The sequence below is a fragment of the Uloborus diversus genome, unplaced genomic scaffold (assembly GCF_026930045.1).
Source record: "Uloborus diversus isolate 005 unplaced genomic scaffold, Udiv.v.3.1 scaffold_110, whole genome shotgun sequence".
NCBI classification, from domain to species: Eukaryota; Metazoa; Arthropoda; class Arachnida; order Araneae; family Uloboridae; genus Uloborus; species Uloborus diversus.
The window spans coordinates 225541-250223 of NW_026557766.1; the positions used below are offsets into that span (position 1 = coordinate 225541).

Below are 24683 nucleotides of genomic sequence, written 5' to 3' on the forward strand. Positions count from 1 at the left end.
GATTATTTTGTACTTTGAATCTTTTAATTTACTTTAATTTAGTTGACGGAAATTTTTCAAATTTTAATGGAATTTAAAATCTTGTATGATGGCATTTTAAAAAACTTAGCTGTGTATTAGATGGACTATTTTTAAGGGGAGTCTGTTTCTGGGGAATACACTAAATTGAAAATCAAGATCCTTGCTGCCCTTTTACGCACATCATTTTTTGATACATGACGTTTTTTCGTTGATTGCCTTACTTTAACAATTCTAACAAATAAGTAAAGAAATAAAAAATAAATTGAAAGATATATATATAAAAATATCTACTTTTGGGTAAGATTTTTCTCGTATGAACTACTTCATGCGAAAAGATGGTGAAACACACCGAATATCCAAAGAAACTCTATTTTTGACCGAAACTAGTGGCATATTTAAAGTGGAAATTAACATTTAATTATATTTTTTAAATTGCCGAATAAAAATTAAAGCTTATATATTTGGGCATAATGTTTTGAAAAAAAAGTGAAAAATGATCAAGAATATTTCGAGTTGTAGCAATTTAAGACTTTATCGATTAAATAGATTGTGAATCAGTGCAAAAGATTTAAATTTCTTTACTATTTAATAACATTTTTTTTTTCAAAATGTGTCACGTAACCTCTTTGAATGAGTTATTTTTACCAGTTTGTATACAAATGCTCCATAGAAAGAGATTTATAGGGGATAGCAAAGTAAATGTTAGTGGAAAATGAAGAGATTGTCAATCTTGCGCATCTTTAGCGAATAATATCGTCAAATATTTAAGAAAGTTCGCCATCAACAAATTCACGCAAAAGATTGGGATTTTTTTCATCGTTTCATTTATTAGACCATGCACCAAGTGGCAATCTTCGACATAAGTTAAGTGCGCTCAAAGTTTTGACACGATATTTTATTTACCACAAAAGTCATAATGTAGTTCCAACTTACTTTTTCAGTTGCTGATGGCAAAGACAACCAGTCTCCTGTTCCATCGAGCTCCCAATCATCAGCCCAGCTCCCACCTGTGGCTTCTCCTGTGGCGTCTCCTGCCAACCCACAGGACCCACTGCAAGTTCAAGGGCAGTCACCGAGAAGATCTCCCCGATCACGCCAAGCGCCCTCCCGATTAAGCTACGACTCGTCCGACTCGAGCACTAAAAAAAAGAGGAAAAGTCCTAGCAAGAAATTTTGGAACCAATACAAGAAATTAATTGCAAAAGGGGAAAAGGTGTCCGCTCAGTGCATCAAAATCGGGAATGAACTGGGAGCAGAAACAGAGAAAGCAAAGCGATATTACAACGCAAAAGTGAGACGCGCTCATTCTATTTCATCTTCAGGAAGCAGTTCATCTTCCTCTCCATCTACGTCAAGAAGGCCACCAACATCTTCTCCTCGTCAAACTCCTTCTCCAAAATCTCCCCGGTCAACTTCTTCACCCAAGTCCACCAGGCGCGTCTCACCAAAAGATCCGGCCCGCCGAAAAAAACCCTCCTCCACAAGCTCATCGTTCCAAAATTTTTCATCATTTCAAGCATCCCCGATTAATGACGATGTATCTGCTCAAGGTTCTCCTCCACAAAGCCCCATCGTCTCTCCTGCACAATCATCCTTTTTGTTGCCCGGTGCTGCACGTGCTGTGCCTGGTACAGGTCCAAGGTGGTCATCTGTTCAAAGGAGGCTATCTTTCTCCAACACGGATGCTGCCGCTGCCCGTAAGTCGGGTCGCTTTTCTTGGTTTTATCATTTTTAAGCCATTATTTTGAAGTTCAGACAAGGTGTGGCAGTGACCATTTTTGATTTTTATAAGTTTTTTATATGTCAAAGTAGGTCATGAGAAGTGAACATTCTGAAATTTTTAGCCTTCCAAAAAATTTTTTTTCGCTCGTTAAAAATTCCCAAAGTTTGACGTTTTGCAGCGCTTTTTAGAAAAATTCTAAAAGTCGCGTTTCAGTGCGCTTTAGCTCTTTACAGAAACACCACCCCACGGTAATGTTTATATTTATTGGTTGAACTGTATCTAGTGATGATGACTTCATAGTTATTTTGGTTGGGGGTTGTTGCTTTCTTCAGATAAGGGGTCGCAAAGTATGGATTTTATCCGTTTTCGCGCAAGTTGAACCTGCGTTATTTCCCCAAAAAAGCCACCCCCCGAAAAAAATGTAACATATACTGAAAGTTTATACTATGAAGAGAGTAAATGGCACAAAATTTGTTTCAGGTTTATTTTTTTTAGGAGAAAAATACCCTGATATTTTTCAAATTATCAAAAATTGTGCTTTTTTGATCGCAATTAACTCAAAACAGCATCACTAGGAAAGAAGACCTTTTATATATTATGGTACCTGGCTATGTGTAAAACATCATGAAAAAGAAAGCAGCATGGGATCTCTTCTTGTTTTCCAGAAAATAATATTTTTTGTAGCTCATTTTATGCGTTTTCTCGTACGTAAAACATGTGTCCAGTATGCAGATTAGATCTTCTAAAACTTTAAGGATGTAGTAAGAATGTATATATGTGTGTATAGAGAAAGAAAAAGACTTGTAATACTTTATTTTTCTGATTTTTACAAATTGATGGTATTTTAATTGCAGGTAATTCAGAAAACGATAAATCCATATCATATATATATATATATATATATATATATATATATATATATATATATATATATATATATATATATATATATATATATATATATATATCATGAACAATATCTGCTTCACTTTCCTCTAAATGTCTATTTTCTATGTTATCTTCAAATACCTCTAAAAGGCTGTCAGTTCTTGATAAATCAGTATTATTCGCGTTTTCTTGCTTGGGATATCAGCTAAAAACAGTTTGAATTTGACTTTTAGTCAGATTCGTTCGGTTGGGATATTTTTATGTCTTCAATCATCTCTGTTCTCATTGCATGTTCTACTTGGTCGGACGTCTGTTTTCTGCCGGTTTTTTACCATAAAGGAACTTTTCATAAAGAAATTGTATTTGTTTCAATGAAAATTGTGTACTTTTACGAGTTGGGAGAGCCCACCCTTCACATGAGATTTCCAAAATGTTTTCTTCCTTGTTTTCTCTTTTGTTGCAGAACATGCAATGAGAATAAAGATGATTGAAGACATAAAAATATTCCAACCGAACGAATATCTGACAAAAAGTCAAATTGAAGCTGCTTTTAACCGATGTACAAAGGAAAAAAAAAGCGGATAATACTGATTTATCAAGAACCGACAGCCTTTTAGAGGTATTTGAAGATGACATAGAAAAAGGGCATGTAGAGGAAAGTGAAACAGATATTGTTCATGATATTTCTTCCATTGCTACGGACATAAATAAGAAAAAATTATTTTTGGATTGATACGATATATATATATATATATATATATATATATATATATATATATATATATATATATATATATATATATATATATATATATATATATATTATAACGATTTATCGTTTTTCTGAATTACCTGCAATTAAAATAACATCAATTTGTAAAAATCAGAAAAATAAAGTATTACTAGTCTTTTTCTTTCTCTATACACACATATATACATTCTTACTACATCCTTAAAGTTTTAGAAGATCTAATCTGCATACTGGACACATGTTTTACGTACGAGAAAACGCATAAAATGAGCTACAAAAAAAATTATTTTCTGGAAAACAAGAGATCCCATGCTGCTTTCTTTTTCATGATGTTTTACACATAGCCAGGTACCATAATATATAAAAGGGTTTTTTCCCTAGTGATGATGTTTTGAGTTAATTGCGATCAAAAAAGCACAATTTTTGATAATTTGAAAAATATCAGGGCATTTTTCTCCTAAAAAAAATTAAACCTCAAACAAATTTTGTGTTATTTACTCTCTTCATAGTATAAACTTTCAGTATATGTTACATTTTTTTCGGGGGGTATCTTTTTGGGAGAAATAACGCAGGTTCAACTTGCGCGAAAACGGATAAAATCCATACTTTGCGACCCCATATCTGAAGAAAGCAACAACCCCCAACCAAAATAACTATGAAGTCGTCATCACTAGATACCAGTACAACCAATAAATATAAACATAACCGTGGGGTGGTGTTTCTGTAAAGAGCTAAAGCGCACTGAAATGCGACTTTTAGAATTTTTCTAAAAAGCGCTGCAAAACGTCAAACTTTGGGAATTTTTAACGAGCGAAAAAATTTTTTTGGAAAGCTAAAAATTTCAGAATGTTTACTTCTTATGGCCTACTTTGAGATGTAAAAAAATTAGGAAAATCAAAAATGGTCACTGCCAAAATTTCCGTTTTTTGTCTGAATTTCAAAATAATGCCTCTTAACAAGTAAAGTGTAAATGTTCAAAATGTTTTTTGCACAGTTTTGGGAACATATTTAAGAAATTGAGTGAGGTTGTCAATCAGTGTTTTAATACCATAATATTTGATTCAATTCATTATATTTCAATCGAGGTAATATTTTTTTTTTACAAAAAATGCGTTTCACAAGTAAAATAACAGGAAAGAAATTACAAACAGAAGTATATTTCACCCTGTCTGATTGAAAATTCCTGATTGAGTAGATGGGAGTGAAGGCTATAACAATAGCCTGACTAGTTCCCACCACTCAGAAAAGAACTTAATAAAATTGATTTGATTAAAGTTCAAACACATAGATGTCTTAAATTCGGAAGAAATATAGGGAAACGAGCATGCAACGCTTTTTCTCCCGAAAGACAACGCTTATCTTCCGTAATGGACTCTTTAATCGGTATGGGCGCTGTAATCAGATGAGCGCTTTCTGCTGCTTCCCTTAAGGCGCACAATGAAGCTAGAGTTGATTACGACTTTTGCCACCACGGAATTTTCAGCTGTTGTTAGCCTTTCTCGATTGCTTGTAGAACAGCCATATCAGAACACCACACGGTAGTATAATAAAGAAAAAGAAGTAGGAAGTGGAAGCGCTTCGAGGGCATCGGAACCAGTCGGGATAGATAAGTGCAGTGGGCGTTGTCATGAATGTAGGGATGAGTTCGGGCTCGTTTTAGAAGCCCGAACCCAAAAAGTTTGAACGAAGTCCCCCGAGCCCCGGTGATATTTCTTGTGCCAAAAATTCGAGCCGAATAAAAGTTTCTTGAAACAGAAACCAAACCCAATCGAGTTCGACATCATTGAATGAAATTATTTTACATCAACTAAATGTGGGTACTTACATTGCAGATGCCAATTGGTTCATTTTTTAAATTATTTCTATTAAACAGTTTAGTTCTTTTTCAAAATGAACTACATTAAATGCAGTATTATGTGCTATAATGTAATAGCAATTGGACGAAGATTATTATAAATAACTGTAGATTTATTGTTTTATTACTTTTTATTTTTCACGTGAGGCAGTGGCAGAGCAAAGGGGGGTGGATTCAGGGTGAAAACATCCTTCAGAGGTCATAGGTGAAGAAATTTTGCTATCCCAATACAGTAGTTAATACACATTTAAGAACCGTTTCGATAAAAATAATAATAATAATAACAGGCGTTTCTGATTGCGTTAAAGATGCGAGGCAAGTATCAAATGTAACATTTTGTTTATAAAGTCATTTAAAGAGGCTATTTTCACATTCTTCATATGACAACTGATTTAATTTTTTTTTCCAAAACATGTCAGTTTACTTAGTATTTGCATGCAGATTACGAATTGAATATTTTACTAAGAGTCGTACCCTAAATCCTATGTTAAGTTCAACCTCTCGTCTCCTGTCAAATGAGTAGCCCTAAGTGATTCTTATGGAAAAGAATTGGTGCTTAAATTGATTGCCTACTAAGCAGTTATCTCTTGCTCTATTCGATCAAACACAATGCTGTTAGGTCAGTAATCGATTAATAAAGTTCCTTGTGCTATAGGTCGAGTCGACTTCGTTTTTACAGAGCAGGTCTTTAAAATGGTCTGCGAGGGCCTCTATTTTGGTGATTAAAAAAAAAAAATCTGGATGTCATTAGGAAGAATGTTATTTTAATGCAGATGAATATGGTCTCAGTTTTAAAATACAGTCATAGTTTGAAATATTTAAGTTAATTTGGGTTTGAAATTGCATGTTTGTCTTAAGATAGTCGTTATTTTAGAAAAGATTGAGCTCAATTTTTCTCACCTCCCGCATAAAGAAATAATTGGTCAGAAATGGTTTATTTTGCTATCAAAGCTTAACGGTGTAACATCAAGATATATTTATACAAAATGTTTGAATCATTTCATGTTGAATACAATGTTAATCAATTTTTACTTAATTTGCCTAAATGATTTAATATAAAAACTACTTTAGCTAATATTTTCAGAATTGCAAAGAGTGCAAGAATTCGTACGGGCACGTGTGTCAATGCGTAACAGCGCACGGACCCGAGGACCTATTGACCGTGGGGCTACTCCGCCCCTTATTAAAGAGCTAACGTGCTGGGCATGGAAATGAAATGCAATTAAAATTAATAGCTATTTGGGTTGAAATTAATCACTTAACTCTTTTTGTATTAAGTCCAACACTACAATAGCGCCATGAGGTCAATCTTTCAATTTTGGCGGTATATAATGAGATGCACAATTTGTCCACTGTAGGGTTATAAGCATGGGCTTCTTTATCTGCAAATAACTCCTTCTCATTTAGTTCCGAGCATTCATAAAGGGAAATAACTACTTTCATGTTAGATATATTTTACTTACAAACACTTAATGTATCTTCTGGTTCTCATTACAGTGGATTCTAGTGACGTGTAGGCGTCAAACAGATCGCCAGGCCCTGAAATCCTTGATGATCGTGGCTTTTTCACTTCATCTGATTAAGTAGGTAACAATGATTGTTATTCTCATTTTTATAAATGTAGTAAATGTATTTTTACTCGGATTCTAATAAAATTAATGCGTAAATGAGGCAGGTAGAAGCAAAGGGATCTAACTGTACATTTTTTAAGTTTTGAGTACAATTAGTTTAAAGTTGCGCTCCTAAAGAGGTTTGCATTAAAAATCTTTTTTAAATATCTTGCTGCGTAGCAGTACCTACCAGGACTACTAGTACTCTCTTGTCTCAAAACAAATGTTTAACTACTCTTTTGTACCGGATGTCTCCATTTTTAATGTTGGCACTTGCATTCCTTTGCTTCTGACTGCCTGAAATAGTACTTTGCGTAATTGAAAGAAAACGCATTTTGGATGAACACAAATATTCCCAAAGGAGTTGAATGTAGTGTTTTCACTTTTTCTTTAATTACTCGGTGATATTAGGTACGAAAGGAACATTTTAAGCAAGAATTCATTGAAGTGAATGTAAAATCGCCAATTCCAAAACTCCAGTTATGAAGCATTATTAATTTATACTCGACATCGCCATAAAAATGACAAAAAAAAAAACGGATTTAAAAGATTTCGTTCACTTTAATGTTAAATTGTATCTGTATAATTGGTTTACTTCCTGAAGTAACTAATTGTTTAAGTCTACCAAGTTGCAGTGTTTTATCAAATCTCTTTTCTTTGAACTTATTGACTTTTGCTAAAAAATAGACAAATGTTATGTAAGAAAAATTAATAAGGTACAAATAAAGCACAATAAGAAGTATACCAGTTATTTATCTGAAAATAAGCAATCTTCGAGTTGAAGGGAATGTAAGTGGTTGTATAAGTGTGAAACAGCTGCTTTTTTTTTTTTTTTTTTGAACATTGCATTTTTTAGAACTTAAACAGATTTTGTTTGTAGTTTTACGCTCTCTAAAAAAACATGCGATTTATACCACCTCTGATCTAAATATCAATCATTTATTTTGACGAGGGGGGTCCCCGATGAAAGGTTTCGGTTGATCACTGTCCTTCAAGCAATTCTTTATTCGGCAAGTTTTGTCCGACGAGTTGGAAAAATGATCATCATTCTGTAAAATTTGAAGTTCTATTCGGCGAAGTTTCGTGTTTTGCTCAAGAAAATTTCCAATTCCATTCGATAAATTGAGAACGTTCGCCATCCCAAAAATTCTAGTTAGGGACCTGACACCAACAACATTCCATTTGTGACCCTTAGGTCACTTGCTACCAGCTGAATCCTCTAAGTATAATCGAAATTCATTTAAGAAAAGTCTTTAAAGCAAATTCATCATGCCCTGAATCTACGTAAAATACAAGCATATGTAACTGACATCGAGGTTTGAAGTTCAAAAAGAATATGAGTATAAATACTATAAAGTTTCCATATACCTCGGATTACAGCATTTATAAGGTAACTAGTATCCTCAACTGCGCATTATTTCTGAAAAGGTGAAATTTATAAAGATATATATTTAATAACAATCCCCGTGACAAGCAAATCTGGTCGAAACGAGTTTCTCATTTGTAGACCTGCTGGAAAATGAGATCAAAAAATTTAAAGTTGTTTCAAGTCGTTATGACGACTCATGCGCAATTGTTAGGAAACGCGTGGAATCTTCTGTGTTACCTAAACTTCACTCTCTATCATTTTACTTTTAAAAACAACCCCGAGTAAAGTAATAGTTTGTTTACACTTACTGGAATATATATGTGTAGAATGGAATATAACTGGAAGATATATATGTGTGGATTTTTATAGTATGGTAATAGTTGTTACCACAAGTTTTCTTAAGGAGGTTCGGGACATATTTTGAAAAACAAAATGTTAAACAGTTTAGATTTTTGAAATATTTTGCACTGATTCTTCATCGATTTAATAAGCAAAATCATGAAATAACTATTAAATTTTTTTTAAATTTAAGTCTAATTTTTTTAATGGGATCGCTTTAAATTGCTAAAACTCTAAATACTCTAGGTCAATTTTCAATATTTTTTCAAAAATTATGCAAAAATATCTAAGTTTTTATTCTGAGATTTAAAAAACATTAATTCAATGAAAAATTGAGTATTTGAAGAAAAAATTCGAAGATATATATTTTAAAATCATTTTTTGCTGCAAACTTTTGTTTTCAGAAAATTGCCGATTAGAAATTCAACTCTTTGAAAAAGATAGGCTCCACGTTTCATCACTTTATCTTTATCAGTTCTTGACTTATGACATTGAATGCAAAAAGTGAGGAAAAATTGCATCATAGGGTAAAACGTTTAAAATTTTCGAGTTAAAAATATTAGTTATATGCACGCAACAAAAAAATATTTTTCGTCCTAATTAAGATATAAACAAGATTCAAACGTCCATTGAAGTGGAAAAAAAAAAAGATTCTTAAATGGTAAAAAAAAGCTGAAAATTTGAAGATTCTTGTGTCCCGGAGCTCTTAAAAGATACCTATTTGCTGATAATTCTTGTTGTCTCTAATGTCCAAGAGGAAGCCAATTGACGGTCTTTTAGCAGTATGAGCTGTGTAAATCGCAAGGACAGATGGTAATTTACAGCGTAGAAGTTCGCACGTTCCCGACTTTTTCTTTTGGGCTGACTGCACACTCGACGCAGAAGACAGTTCTAGTTTATATTCTGCTTGCTTGTGCATAACGCTTTTGTACGTAACTGATCGATCATTTCTTGCAGGACTCATTTACACTTTCATATTATGTTTTTTTTTTTTTTATAAACTTAAAAATGTTAAACATTGCCTTATACTAACTGGGTCAAATGTATAGGATGGGGAAAAATATTTAATCATAGGAGTTACTTGAAGACTTTGTTTTAGGTTCTAAAATAAAATTACGTATAACTATACAAGGTGTCGGAGATAGATCTTTACCATTTTTAATTTAATAACAATACTAACCTTTAGGCTACGGCAACTATAGAATTATCTTTTCCCTCTCCCTACGGCTCAAAGTTTTCTTAGTTCCTTCCCCCCCGAATAGGATAGCATAAAGGGGGCGATGTCCACTTCTACCGCTTAGCTCTCCGCAATACAGGGTTACCATAGTGGGACACTATACTTGGCTAGTCATCACTTATTCAATGGTTTGAAAATAATTTTTTTCCCTCCTTGTTCCTTATGGGGTTCTCTAAAAAAACACTGCTGTAAACACGTTTTTCAAAAGCATGTCGACATACTTAAAACGTAACTAGTACAATAAAATATCAGAAAATATTAACTAACTTACATTCAATATGATCAGCAGTTAATAGTTTTATCACAATAATGTTTCAACCATATTAGTTGATAAAATACATGATCATATTCCCTTTTTAATTACGCGAATAACGAGATATACAGGTTTTCAGGAAATTTCATTCGAGACAAACATGGGGGAAAACATTGAATTAATACTTTATGTGCAGGGAAAATGAAAACTTTGACATAGAGAGGTTTTCGAGATAAACAGTTTCGACTGTATTAGTGAATATGCTAAAATATGCTTAAAGGCAGTCTTACTCATTACAAATAAGCCCGTCTAATGGAATTTTCCATTAAGCTAGAGATTCTTTTATCCGAGATCACAGAAGCAATTTTCAATGGTTTAAAACATTAAAATATTATTACATAAAAAGGGTTCAACTGTAATTCATCAATAATGTTGTATATGTACACTGGAAAAAAATTAAAACATTTTAAGTTTATTGTGCAGACTTACTAAGTTATTCTGTGTAATCTCTCTTTTCTCATTTTTTTATATAATATTATTGACATTAATAGTATGAATTTTTTAAGTTGAGATACAAGTAAAAGTGTTTCTACTGTATGTGCTCCTCTCACATAAAATTGAGCCTGTGAAAAATCAACCACAAAAATGCGTTTATTTTTTGACACATATGTATGCTTAAGACAGAGAGAGAAAGAAATATATTTCTATAAATTACACATTTTATTAACGTTCAATTCTAATACAGGAAATTATTACAGCTTAAGGCGATACGGGGGTTTCAATTTTTTTTAAAGTAATTTTCAATGAATTTCTTTAAAATTTTCAGCATAGTTACATGATGCTAATACCAGCTCAAATATGAAATTTCATTGAATTATTTTAAAATTTAATTTATTTTTAAATTTAAATTTAGATTTTATAACGCTTTTGTCATATTACTCCTTGCAAACGAAAATTCATCAAATTTATAAAATACTAGCTAAATACGATATGTAAAACAACCGAAATTGGGATGTTGGAATTACTTTTTCAAAATTTTGTAATAAAGATAAATAATGAAAAAAAACCCCAAAAACTAGACGTTTTCGATAAAATATGTTCATATTTCAATAAAATATAGCAAATAAACTCCACAAAACTAATTAAACAGAAAAATCTTTCACAACAAAATGTTAACAAACCACTTAAATACTTGGCATAAAATTTTCAGCAGATTTAAATAATAATTCGTTTAAAAGGAGCAGTTTGAGTTTTGTAATTATGTCGAAAATTAGGTTTTGAGGAAATCAGCATTTTCTGTTTTACTATTGCAAATTTCGTTATTGAATAAATAATTTAGTTTTTAATACTAATTCACCACAAATAAGTGCTTATGATTCATTAGAAATGGTATTAGTATTAAAAATTTAAATATTATATGCTTTTTTTTTACTCATGCATTTTATATCCATTTCTTATATGCATTTTGTATGCATTTTTTAGTAAAAAAAGGGGGCGTGGCTCCCACAAAAAGTGTCACAACTTCGCGAGTTTTCCACCGATTCAGTTTTTTTTTTTTTTTAAACGGTTCAGCTAAAGGTGTCGTTTTTAGAAATATGATGAATGAAAATACGTTTGTTTGACCAATTTTTACTCATCTGAAAGCCCCCTTATCGCCTTAACAGAATTTAAAGAGCACTAAGTTCGTATTCAGGTACAAACGAATAAACATAAACATAAACACAAATATTCATACACACATATATATTATAGCCCCCCCCCCCGTTCCGTTTTTTTTCCCCCAACTCGAAATTTGACCTGGTGGACGCATCTGCAAAGCTCTGCATAACTTCCTAAGCGTCCGTTGAATTTTCGTGAAAAATTTCAAAACAATTAATATCAACGCATAGAGCAACATTGCATTTTTTGCATATGATGGTTGAGCGCCTTTGCACATTTTTTTTAGAACAGACAATGCATCTTCGTCGATTTTTAATTGCTTGTGGCCAATGTCCTTCGTTAGAATTTCTTATACAAATATTTTTTCTATGTGGTGATTGAATGGATATATTACTGGTTGAAGGGCTTGTTGTAATGCTTGTTGAGATAGTTAGAAGTTGTCTGATGAGGTTCTTGCGAAATGTTTTGTGGGTGCTTTTCGGAAATTTTAATTTAAACAAATAATGACAGTTAAGTACTGTTAGATCAAGGAGATGGAAAAATAACTTCTTAGTCCACTTCATTGTTCTTCTCCCAAAGGTATACGAATTGGCCATCCTATCACTTACATCCACATATCCCATGTGCTGATTATAATCTTCTACAATTTCTGGTTTTTTATTATCTTTGCTAGTTTTCAAATCCGGACAATGTATGTTACTGAGCATATAAACATCGCGTTTATCTTTCCAGCGTAATGCTGTAAGCCCTGTTGCATTATATTTTAATTTTACTTCCCCCTGCTGCAGTTTACATTTAGTTTTTGACAATTCTTTTGGGTAATATTTTCGATTTGATCGTATGGTTCCACAACTGTTAATTTTATAGTTGAAGAAAAGATCTGAGAAGAGCAATGGGGAAGAAAAGAAGTTGTCCATGTAAAGCTTGTGCCCTTTGTTCTTGAAATGTTCACACATTTTTACTACCACATTGTGCGATGATAAATTAGTGCTACTTCCTTGTGAGTTATCTTTACCAAGATAAACTTGCATATGACAAGTATAACCAGTTTTATCACAAATTTTAAAAATTTTTATACCCCATCGCTTGTGTTTTTTTGGAATATATTGTTTGAAAATAACACGACCTTTGAATTTCACAATAACTTCATCAATGGACAGTTCTTCTGTGGGATCATACAGGCTTCTAAAATATAAATTTATATGATCAAATACTTCTCTAATTTTCCACAGTCTGTCGTAATTTGGATCGTTTCGGTCTGGCGAGTTTTCGTTGTTGGCAAAGTGTAAAAATTTAAGGATCTGTAAATACCTGTCTCGGGACATGCTTTTTCCGAAAATAGGCGTTTCAATCAGTTCGTCTTTCGACCAATATTCACAAATATCATCTTTATCAATATGACCCATTAAAAGGGTCAAAGCAATAAAACGTTTTAGTTCTTCAGTGGTGCAAGGCTTCCATTCTAAAACATGTTTCCTTTTTCCTAAATGTACTGGCTGCAAAGTCTGAGAAGCATACCTGTTCGTCTCTTTACATAAAAATTCAACAAAGTCATTGGTAAAAATGAGATTGAAATAGTCTTTCTCTTCTTGTAGTTCCTCCACACTTACTTTCACGCCAACATGCGAAGTGAATTGGAATTTCATTGGAGAATCAGATACTTTTGGGTTATCCCACTTTTCTAAGGCTCCAACTTCAAAAGAACTTTCTGGAAATTCCGGTGCGACGATAATATTTTCTTCATTTCCGTCGATTAGCTCAGATTGCATAAACGATTCATCCTCCTCCTCGCAATCTGACTCACTATCAGCATAGTTTTCATCGTCTAGTTCTTGCATCAACTTTTGTATTTCTTCATCTGTGAGTCCTTTCCGACGATACATTTTTAATTGCAATAAATTTAGTAATTACATTAGAGGTTTAGATTTTCTGTAAGTATATTTGGTTCAGTTTTAAAATTGAAATCACTGAAAAAACACTTCTCATCTAGCCTAAGGCTAACGACAACAAAATAATAAATATCAAACTCTATTTGTTAGGTAGACCACTGGATTCAATAAATGCCAGATGTCCTTATATATGCGCTAAAATGCGGAGGTAAATAGCGTTCAACTGAGACCAAAGCCATTGTAAATACAATGTAGAATACCTTAGATTCAAGGGAGGCAACTTTGCTTTTCAGCTTGGCTATTCAGAAAAATGATGACACTAATACGTGTGTCCAAGATAGAATCTACAATAATAGCAAACAATTCCTTGCTTTGCTTTTCTGAGCAGGTGCATGCGGAATATGCTTGAACACCGTATTCATTTACATAAAGAACGTATAGCGCTTATCTATCTTTTAGAGCATGCAAGGCACCCTTTTTTGTATATGAAGCTGTTAGAGGCGTTTCAAAGTCAATCACTGTCGAGTGAGATAATATGGAGAGACAGCCTACAAATCCCCTGATATCCCCATTCACTCTTTCTTCTAATTGTGGTTGAAATACCTCTAGTAATTGTTGAAGGATTAAGTTCCGCTCCCTTCACAATGCACAAGAAAAATATCTGGGCAAATTTGTTTTAGATTCCAAGTCTTTCCTCTTTTCAACATTTCCTATTTATGTACTATCTTTATAATACATTTTCACTACCCAGTACGTTGTTATTTGTGAGTAAGAGAAGATAAGTAAAAAAAAATACGCATGAGTAAACAGAAAACCAACCTCTTTCTTCCATTTTTTACTGGCATAAACAGTTCCAAATGTAAGAATTAATTAACAGAAAAAAAAATAAACAGACATTAGACCCTCATTGAAAACTGAGTAAGATATATCAGGTGCTCTTATAAATCTTTTCACTTAACCTCTTTTTTTTGCGCAAGAAAGAAAGAGGAGCAACCGACTTTGACTTAAAAATTAACATTTTAAGCCCTTTAAATACAAACAGGGGGAAAACTGAATGCACAAATTTATACTTTATCAACTGCTTTATAAGGCCATAACGTTTAAGAATTCCTAAGTTGAACCATAAAATTAAAAAATTCAGCGAAAAAAAAATCCTCGTAAACGTGCCCCGGTGTACCATACTTATTTTGTTTCACTCAGCATATCCTTAGTCCTTTTAACTTTCTACTGAAATAATATTCACTATAGACAAAATATCAAGGAAATACATTTATATTTTCTAAAATATCAAAATTAGGTTTTTATGCTTTTCACTCAATAAGTGATCAATTATCACAGAAGATTTTGAGGCATAGCGAAGGGGGGGGGGTTAAAAACACCCCTCAGAGCCCTTGATTTTAACATTTTTGCCATCCCTAATGCAATAACTTTTACATATGAAAAGGTTCGTTTTGAACAGAAAGCCCCCTCCAGAAGATAATTCTGGCTGTGCTAGTGACTCTTTTTATAAAAAACAAAAAACAAAAAAACAAAAAAAAAGAGCATTTAGTCTAACTTTTAATTTTTAAACCAAAAGATTCACGTCACAGATTCCTAATTGAACCTCTCTTTCAAATTTATTGATTTTAGAATGTTTTCCATGTTTTGTTGAAACGGTATTACAAATAATTTTCAGTTAAAAAGTAAATAAATAAATAAATGAAACGTAGCAAATCGCAAATTGATAAGTTGTTTCCTATTCAGCATGATATTCATTTTCGAAAAGTTAACAAAATAAGATATGCTTTTCAAGTGTTTAATTATTTTTATAAAACCATAACAAAAGAAATATTTTGGAGAATGATGTTTATTGCCTCTGCTCCCTAAATATCTACACTGCTTAAACTAAATAGGTGTTTTGTACTCAGTAAAATATGCTGTTATTAATTATAGGACGCCTTACTATTGGGTTATTAAACAGAAAAAGGCTATCAAAAATTTTTCTTTCCTTCAAGTATTTTACTTCTTTTCTTTCTCCCCTCTTTTTCGAAACTTCGCCACACATTCCTTCACTGAGAACAAAACTATGCCAAACGCCTCTGATTGACAGACCCCAAAAGGGGTGTAGTGCGTTTCATTCATTTTCTCCCTGTGTAGGCGTGTGTGAAAGGATTATCAGCTGCGGGAAGTAACTGGAGGGGGAAGGGAAGCACTGGTACAGACGTTGTACCACAGCCGTAGGAAGAGAGCACTTTTTGTCGGTACAGCATATGTACCGCCGTTGGCTAAAGGCTAACAGGTGCAATACATTTCAGTTTCTGCATGCAGAATTTTTTTTCTGGTGTTAATTGCTTCAAGTAGCCAATTGAGCTAAATAAAAAACCACCCTTTCATAGGAGAAAGCCAAAGGTTTGCTGTGGTTCGCTGAATTAGAATCACAGATTACTAAGCATGTATTTTGACCAAAAATGTTCTCCCAGCGTGACGCAGTAATTTCTTTGTAGGATTATCAGTTAATGTTTTGGCTAATTTTTTTTATATAATACCTTCAGGCTTTTTCCTTTACCATCAGCATTTATTTTCATTGCTCAGTTGGCTAGCAACTAACACCCTCTACCTGAGGCAATTAATACCAGATATGTTTTCTGAACTTTTTCATCTTTTGCAGAAAAATGAGATTAGTTTCACCTGTTAGTGTATTTGTTATTGTACAATTTCATGAAAATTTCGACTTTTACGAAGATAACTGTTTAATAATTTTATTGGGATTTATAAATTTAACTTATTACACTTTATTTAGTAAACAAAAGATAGTTACATATTCATTTCTTTCTGTCAAATATGCATAAAAGGAGCATATTTTCATCTTAAGGATATTCTTTTCTGCAAAGTAATTGCTACAGTGTAAAATGCTTACTTTCATATTTTGTATAGTTGCAAAAACTTTGGTTCGAAATGATGGGCAACCTTTTGAAGATGGAAGGTCTGTTGAAGCATCAGATTCAAGTATCCTTGCTTATGTGCACCCATCCGTGCTGTGAGTTCACACTTTAGCATCTTTAAATCTTTTTAAAAACATTTTTTTCTCTTTAAATCTTTGAAGTTACAGTTGAAAAGTTTCTCATTGCGAAACTCATTATCACGACACCCTAGGAACTGTCCAAAGAGTGTTGTCATAGTTGGAGCTATGTCTTAAAAGAAATAGTTCAAAATATATAGTTAAGCAACTTTAGTAATAAAATTGCTCACTAATAACAAATATAGTCATTCCACGTCAACTGAACTATTTTTTTTTTTTAAATCATCCCCGCTCGACCATCCTCAATAAAATTTTTTATAGGTACTGGCGAACCCGACATAAGTTCTTCTGTTCAAAATTTGAAAACTGAAATTATTAAATATAATAAACTATAAAGTTTTTGGGAAAATATGTAAATAGGAAATGCCCTTAAGATACTTAGTGTCACAACACGTTCATTTATTACAGCTTGATTTATCTAATGCGGGTAGCTCATTTAATGCCTACTGAGCAGTTTTATCAACTATATGACCACACATACTTAAAAGACCTTCATATATTGCATGGTTTTTTCCTTAACCACACTCAAAGGATAAAAATCATCCTCTGATATTTAGTGTAAAAACTAACCAGTACATCCAGAACAAATGGAACATCCAGCTCCCCCGTATGAAAAAATTTAAGTGTCGAAAAGTTATCGTTTGTAAAACAAGAATAAAAGTAAAAAAAAAAACTAAATAAACGAAAATCCCTCATACACTCTCCCCTGGTGTAAAATAAGCATAATCTTCAACAAGGTGATTAAAAATTACGAGATCGTATATAATTAAGAAGTTAAGTAATTTATCGTATAGTTATTAAAATCTTCATATTATAATTGAGTGTTAAGTTCGATTAATTTTGAACTGAAATTGTAAAATAAGTTTTGAGTTATAGGTTTGGGTAGGAAATAGTGTTTCAACGTTACCAATTATTTTTACTTCCTTTTGCAAAAGAGGATGCATTGTATTCGCAAAAAAAAAATTCACTCAAAAATAGACCTCAATTTCTATTTTGCTCACCCCCGAATGAATGCTAATTTTCTTTTTTTCGATCCGACCACACGTGCATATATACCTAAGAACGCCGGAAATATCCATTTTTACTTCCCGAGTTAGTTACAACGAATTTTCTCGTGACGTCTGTATGTGCGTATGTATGTCGCATAACTCAAGAACGGTATGTCCTTGAAAGTTGTTACATAGACTCCAAGTAGGGGTCTAGTTGTGCACCTCCCTTTTTGGTTGCGTTCCGGTGTTTTTAAGGGATCTTTTGCACCTTTATGGTGGGAAATCATTGTTAATATCGATGAAAGCTCAAGTGGTGTTATAATTTGGCAGATACTTGGCGATATATATCATCCGTGTTTTTAGTTGCCAATTTTGTCACCAACTTGGCGTCAAATTTGGTGATTTTTTTTAAAATCTTTAATTTGATCATTGTTAGGGACATTTAGAGTTAACTATTAAGTCACATTGAAAATGCCAATAATCGAGAAATAACCTTAAATTGGTGTACAAGAAAGTCATGGGCTGCAATCATCGGCTCGTTTGCTTTTTAGTTCCTGAGTGTTTTTGCAGGCGGGGTTTTTTTATTAAAAAATATTTCATTAAATGCGTATTGATAACACGGGCAAACAAAGGTTTTGTTATATGAAACATTTATAGTGTTCCTAAAGGTAGTTTTTGACGCTAATTTCAAATATCTATTTAGATTTTTTCTATCGCCCACATTTTTTTCGAAATCATAGGTTTTATGCTATTTATTCCCCCCCCCCATGTTTTCCTATAATACGCAATGAAAAAACTAATAGACTGGCATAAAGACTTAGTTAAATGAAACATTTATGTGTTTTCTAGGGTGATTTTTGACGCTGATTTTAAATATTTAATTAGACTTTTCACATCATCCGCAGTTTTTGTTTAACAATAGGTTTAAGTGATTTATTTTTCCCGGTGTTTTCCAATGTCACGTAATGATAAAAACTCATAATTAACAACTAAAATTTTGTCATAAAGACAAGAAAAATGTAGGTAGTCAGGTTTGCTGGTACTGTAGTGGTAATATGGTAATCAGTCTTAATGGCACCCCTTTTTTGTGGTATATGCTACCGTAATTGAATCATTCTCTGTTTTTAAATTTGAATGCAAATATAAAGAATTAATTGATTTCACTCGAAGTAACAGGATTCAGTATACTGAAATAGTACCGACACTGCAATGGATATGTTTGTATTTTAATACCAAACATATGAGAACTCTATCCATACTAGTTTAAAAGTTATGCTATTGCGTGATTAAAACGCGTTGCCTTGGGTATCACTAGCATATTTAATCGAAGTGAAAGGAACATATGGAGATTTGCAAGTCATTTTTAGATAAATTTTAGCACAACACATTTCATGGTAATTCTTGCCTAAAATTAAACAAATTTTATTAACTGCTAAAATTTATTAATACTATGCTGTTTACTCCATCGCGAATAGGATTGCAATATCAATAAGAATTTTAAAAAAAGATTGAACCTGTTATTCTACTGGCCTTTCATATTAAACAAGGTCTTTTTAAAACTTGGTTGAGACTTTGTAACACGAGTGCTGAATTTGAATACCTTAAGCCAGAATTTCTGCGTATTAAACTAAAGCTAAAAAATCTCATGTTTGGAAAAGCCCACATTCTCAAAGCGAATAAATCCTTCCTTATCAATGCTGAACACTTAAGAGGGGCCCAGATGCCAATACAGAAAGAAAAGAACAATAGCTAAGTTTTTATCCTTATTTTAGTGTTAGTTTTGCATGTGACTTTGCGCATTTCTTTCAAACTTCTGTCTAGTGTTACAAAAAATCTGTGGGGGGGTGAGCAAAATGGAAATAAAGGCCGATTTTTGAGTGAAATTTCTTTCGCGAATACAATACTTCCTTTTTTGTAAAAGGAAGTAAAAACGAATTCGAAGTGTTCATATCAGTTTGTGGCGGCAGAACACTTGGGTCAAGATTCAAATTTAAAAGCTTATGCAGTACTTCTAGTTGACTGGCATTGAAAAATGACTGAGTTCGTGATCTGTTGACGCATCAACAAGGAATTTTCTTAAAAATCAAGAGAAAGATTTATATAACTCAGAAGCAGCCGCTCCTTAAAACTAGGTGCCTTTGGAAGCATATTGGCTGTTAATAAACAACGTAAAAAAAAATCTCTGCTTATGTTGTACATGACCTGGTTCTGTTAATATTTTAAAGATGGCATGAGATTCTTGGCATTGACGCTTTTCAAAAACAAAAAAATTTCATGTCTAGATCCTCAAATTAAAAAACTTCGTGTAGCTCTTCCCATCATAAAGCTGAATCAAGGGCCACTTTACCTTAACATGACTGAGACACTTGTGCTTGCCTTAAGTGATAGTTTTGAACTTTCTGGCCGTAATGAGCATTAAAATTCTTGATAAACTTTTATTCAATTTCTGAAGAAACTGAAATATTAAAAAAATGTTTAAAATATTTATATTGTATACATATGGAAATTGCGTTTTTCTCCCTTGCCGTCATTAGCGAATGATGAAAGCGTTGTTTATATTGACGTATGAAATTTAGTTCAGCGTACCGCAAGGATTAAGCAAACTATCCAAGTGTGACGCGTATTAAAAAAGGTTGAGAAACACAGGTTTAGAGGATCATCAGGCATCTGACTTGTAGATTTTGTGACTTTAAATAAGTGTACAGGTCCATATCTCTAGTTATTTTCTTGAATTTTCGAACCGGAGGTGCATAATTTTTAAAGACATAATTTACAAGTGTCCTTATTCCATTAGTATTTCAGTTTGAAAAATATACAGACCCAGTACTCCAAACGCACGTTTTAACGAATGCTAATGCCGGAAAGGTCTTAGTTTTGGGCGATCGAGATCAATATCACATTTTCATTTCTGTATTGCATTGACATTATTCATTAAATATACTTTTAATTGAAATACACCGCCAGCTCAATCATTTCCAGCCGAGGACTGCAGTTTCGTGCTTATTAGCACTCATCAGCCCAGCATAGGAAATTGTCTGAGCTGAAGATGGAAAACCTCTTAAGGAAACCAAGAGTGCCAAACCAACTGTTAGCTAATATAGAATTAGCACAGACCAGACGAGTGACCGAAGCAATGGTTCGGTTCAACTCGAAGATTGAAGGCAAGGTATGGTATATTCGGTAAATTACCGGCCCATTAGCCAGGGCTGAAGCAGAAATACATGTATTTCTGCTGAGTTGGCGGTGTATGTCATGTATTTCTGCTTTAGCCCTGGCTAATGGGCGGTAATTTACTAAATATACCATGCCTTGCGTTCAATCTTCGAGTTGAACCGAACCATTGCTTCGGTCACTCGTCTGGTCTGTGCTAATTCTATATTAGCTAACAGTTGGTTTGGCACTCTTGGCTTCCTTAAGATGTTTACCATTTCAAGCTCAGTCACTTTCCTATATCGGGCTCATGAGTGCTAATAAGCACGAAACTGCAGTCCTCGACTGGAATTGATTGAGCTGGCGGTGTATTTCAATTATTTATGTTTTAGCCCTGGCTAATGGACGATAATTTACTGAATAAATATATTTTTGTTCGCTTTTTAAGTCAGTTTTTAAAACTTCGATTTCATCCGACCGAGTTCTATTTAAGTTGACAAAAAGTTTACAAAAACAGTTGAAGCTTCACCCGTTATTCAGTTAATGTTCCTCTTTTACACTCCGGCTGTTGAAAGGGTTATTAAACTGGTTATTGAGTCGATAGGTTTGGCATTTTTGGATGAGACATGATATTGATTAATGGGAAAAATTTATACTCGTGATCATCAATGCAAAAATTGAGTCACAAATCCAATTTCAAACCTTGATCCAAACTAAAACTTTTTTAAAATTCAGTTGTGAATGTAATTTTTTAAAAAAATGTATAAATTCTGTTAACTAGTCTTCATGGAAACTACAGGCCTGAAATACAAAGTAGAACCACCTACTTGTGTTTGGTTCTGGGTTGATAATACAATAAAATATAATTGTATTTCCAACAAAGAGTAGTATATATTGAACATTTGTTTAGAAAAAAAATCTAACTGGAATCTACAACAAGAAATACTGCAATGTGCAAAATAAGCTAAAAACGTCGATTTGTGATTTATTTCACGGAACTTTGCGGCTTATGTGCGAACTAAAACCTGTAAAGAAATGCAAATATATATATATATATATATATATATATATATATATATATATATATATATATATATATATATATATATATATATATATATATATATATATATATATATATATTTGCATGAAGAAAGTATTAAAAGGAAGCTTGTAAACGATATTCGAACAAATTTCAAACATTTAGATTCAAAAAATGTTTTTTTTTTTTTTGAAAATTGGTCATTTTACCTTTTGAAAACTTTGTTGCCAATGCGCGATCTGAAGACATAAATGTTAATTTTATTTTTCCCATGTTTAGGATGGCAATACACAACTTTTTTTTTTTTTTGCTATTAGAAGTTGCTCCTGTTTTCGGCCCACCATAAGGTCTAAATTGCCCATACATATCAAGAAGAATGTTGTATTAAGTAGGACAACCACCACTGCTTGTCAACAAAACCATTCTTTCCTTCCAACGCAACATGAGACATGTTAAAGATACAATAACGGAAAATTACTAACATGAGAAGTTGTCTCTGCTTGTCTGTAATATTTTAAGGGGGAAATTTGTACTATTTAAAAGATAAGTCTCTCCCTTCTGCATTTGTTTCGGTGAAGATCTCAGCACATGGCAAAAAAGCTGAAGCTGTTCTGTCAAAATCTTCATTTGTCAAAACAATTCGTAAATAGCTCATGATGTCAAACATACAACGGGGATTTTTTGTCAGATTTGAAGGTGTCATCGTATTCACTAGTGCTGCTGTGAGATGCTTCTACTTCAGTGCAGTTTTTTGTGGTTTTAACCTTAACCTTTAATCATCAAACGATGAGCAGCTTTCAGATAGTAACAAAAAAAAGAAGAGGTCTTGCATATCATATGAACGAGTTAGAGCTATTTGTAAGTATGATGCTACAAGATTAACTGTTAGATTTATTTTTAGTATATTTTCCTGTGGTGTGTTTTGTTGCGATGAAACAATGGATATGGGGAGTATTTAAGATTTTACTGAATTTTCCCTGTATTGTGGAGTGTTACAGCGGTGCATATCCGAAATGGCGGTTTTTGATTGCCGCACAGCATGAATTTTGCATTTGGTTCTGAGCCACATCCTCCCGTTTTGGTGGTAAACGAAACTGTAGTCTTTGCAAATCAAACTAGGTATAGTCGGCAGACTAACTTTTTTTAATTATAATTATTGGACTTTGGATCTAAAGATACATTTTTTCTCAGTACGATGATTAATGTAAATGATGCGTCAGAGGAAAGAGTTTTGATCAATTCATTTATTTACAAGAAATACTATTTTATTATATTGTACACAACTATTCTTCCTAGTTACTTTTTTGATTACGTAACATTTTGTTTTTCCCAATACGTTTTTGTAACTTTGTATTTTTCGTTTAGTTTTGCAGTTAAAATGGAAGAAAGAAGCAGAAGACCCCAGAGTATGTGATAAATTTTGGAAATATGGAGTAGAAACTTGATGTACTTGCTTCCCCAGAACTGGAAAAGGATTATTAGACATTTGAAGGGACTAGACGTAGAGGACGACCATCTACACGATGGTTTTAAGATGTCAAAAAATATCAAGTTAATGTGAGTCAATGGGGTGACTAATATAGTCAGCTGAAAGAGGATCGGCAAGTCAGCCTTGCCTTGCAGAAGTCAGTGCTTCTGAAGTATGTGAAAAATTTGTTACTTTGTAAAATTTATTTTAATTCTTAGTCAAAACAGCATGCATTATGATACCCTGTTTCTTTATTGTAACTTTGATATGAAGATTGAGGAATCAAAATAGCAAAAAACCAAAATTGGCTAAAAAAAAAAATACTTTGAACATTGAAACGGCGTCATAATTTCGAATATGGTAGTATAGAAAGTTTCAACAAAATTTAGATTTGTGTGCAGCTGCAGGGGGCCAAGAGCTTAAGGTATCATACCAAAATGTTCACTGTAAGCAGGTTAATTTGTGCAGCTAAATCTAGGCATTAGTATAGTAATTTAAGTATCGGGCCAACTTTTGTGCTACCCCAAAATATGGTGGAAAACTACCATTTAAAGTAAATATTTTATTAATAAATGAATTAAATTTAATAGATTTAAAATATTTACAAATGCATTGTTGAAACATGGTCCAATTTAATTCTTATAGGCCCTGACAATTGCTGAAATTTATGGCAACAAAGAGGGCGCTACAGGGAACCCCTGTTTCTATTACATTGCCGTTGATTGGTGGATGCAGGAACTCCTATCATCCCCTCTCGGGGGACAATGGGTGACTTCCTATCAAAAATAAACTTGTAAACGTTGACCTTGCCTGGTGACTGCATGAGCGGTTCGTAGTTGCAACGGTTATATACAGAAATATCAAATTGTCAAGGCCCGTTAAGCGTCAGTGTAACTTTAGTGGGGCCAAGGTTGGAATTATTTCGACAGTAAAATTACTTGATGGTAAATTCAGGAATCGACTCCATCCTTAAGTATCAAATTAGCAAATATAACAACAAAAACTAGAGTAGCAAAAATATCAAACAACTTCCAAATTTCGTATGCACAGTTGACTCCATTATACAATAAAATAAATCGCAACTTTTTAAACATACGACATAACACTAAGAAATTGTCGCTCAACTGAATAAAAAATTTATAGCACAGATTCCCTCGTGGGTCTTTTCAACCGAGAGGTGTGCTATTCGACTGTTTGTGCCAAAATGGAACAGATGAAAAAGTTTAACAATAGAAATACATTAGAAAGGTGGGTGAGAGAGCATTATATATTACTTCAGAAGGCATTACAGAAAATTGTATATATTACTTGAACATACCCCCTTTCCAATAAATGATAATGTTGATGAAAGTCATGTATTCATCTCTACGACATTTGTTCAT

General features: G+C 32.9%; 1 protein-coding gene across 1 annotated transcript; it reads right to left on the reverse strand.

Annotated features, from left to right (window-relative positions):
* Positions 1 to 950: 950 nt before the first annotated feature.
* LOC129232226 (piggyBac transposable element-derived protein 4-like) lies at positions 951 to 13588 on the reverse strand. Its single transcript, XM_054866440.1, has 2 exons — positions 12827 to 13588; positions 951 to 1160 (listed from the first exon to the last, which is right to left on the reverse strand). The coding sequence occupies exons 1-2, from the start codon at positions 13586 to 13588 to the stop codon at positions 951 to 953; spliced, it is 972 nt and encodes a 323-aa protein (XP_054722415.1).
* Between the last annotated feature and the right edge of the window lie 11095 nt (positions 13589 to 24683).

Bases quoted from the DNA above. Each gene is read 5' to 3' on its own strand.
- LOC129232226 (XM_054866440.1), bottom strand. From the start codon at position 13,588: ATGTATCGTCGGAAAGGACTCACAGATGAAGAAATACAAAAGTTGATG. The intron at 1,161-12,826 runs GTTATTTTCAAA...TCTTTTTTTTAG, and splicing joins TTGTGAAATTCAAAGGTCGT to TGCTCGAGTCGGACGAGTCG.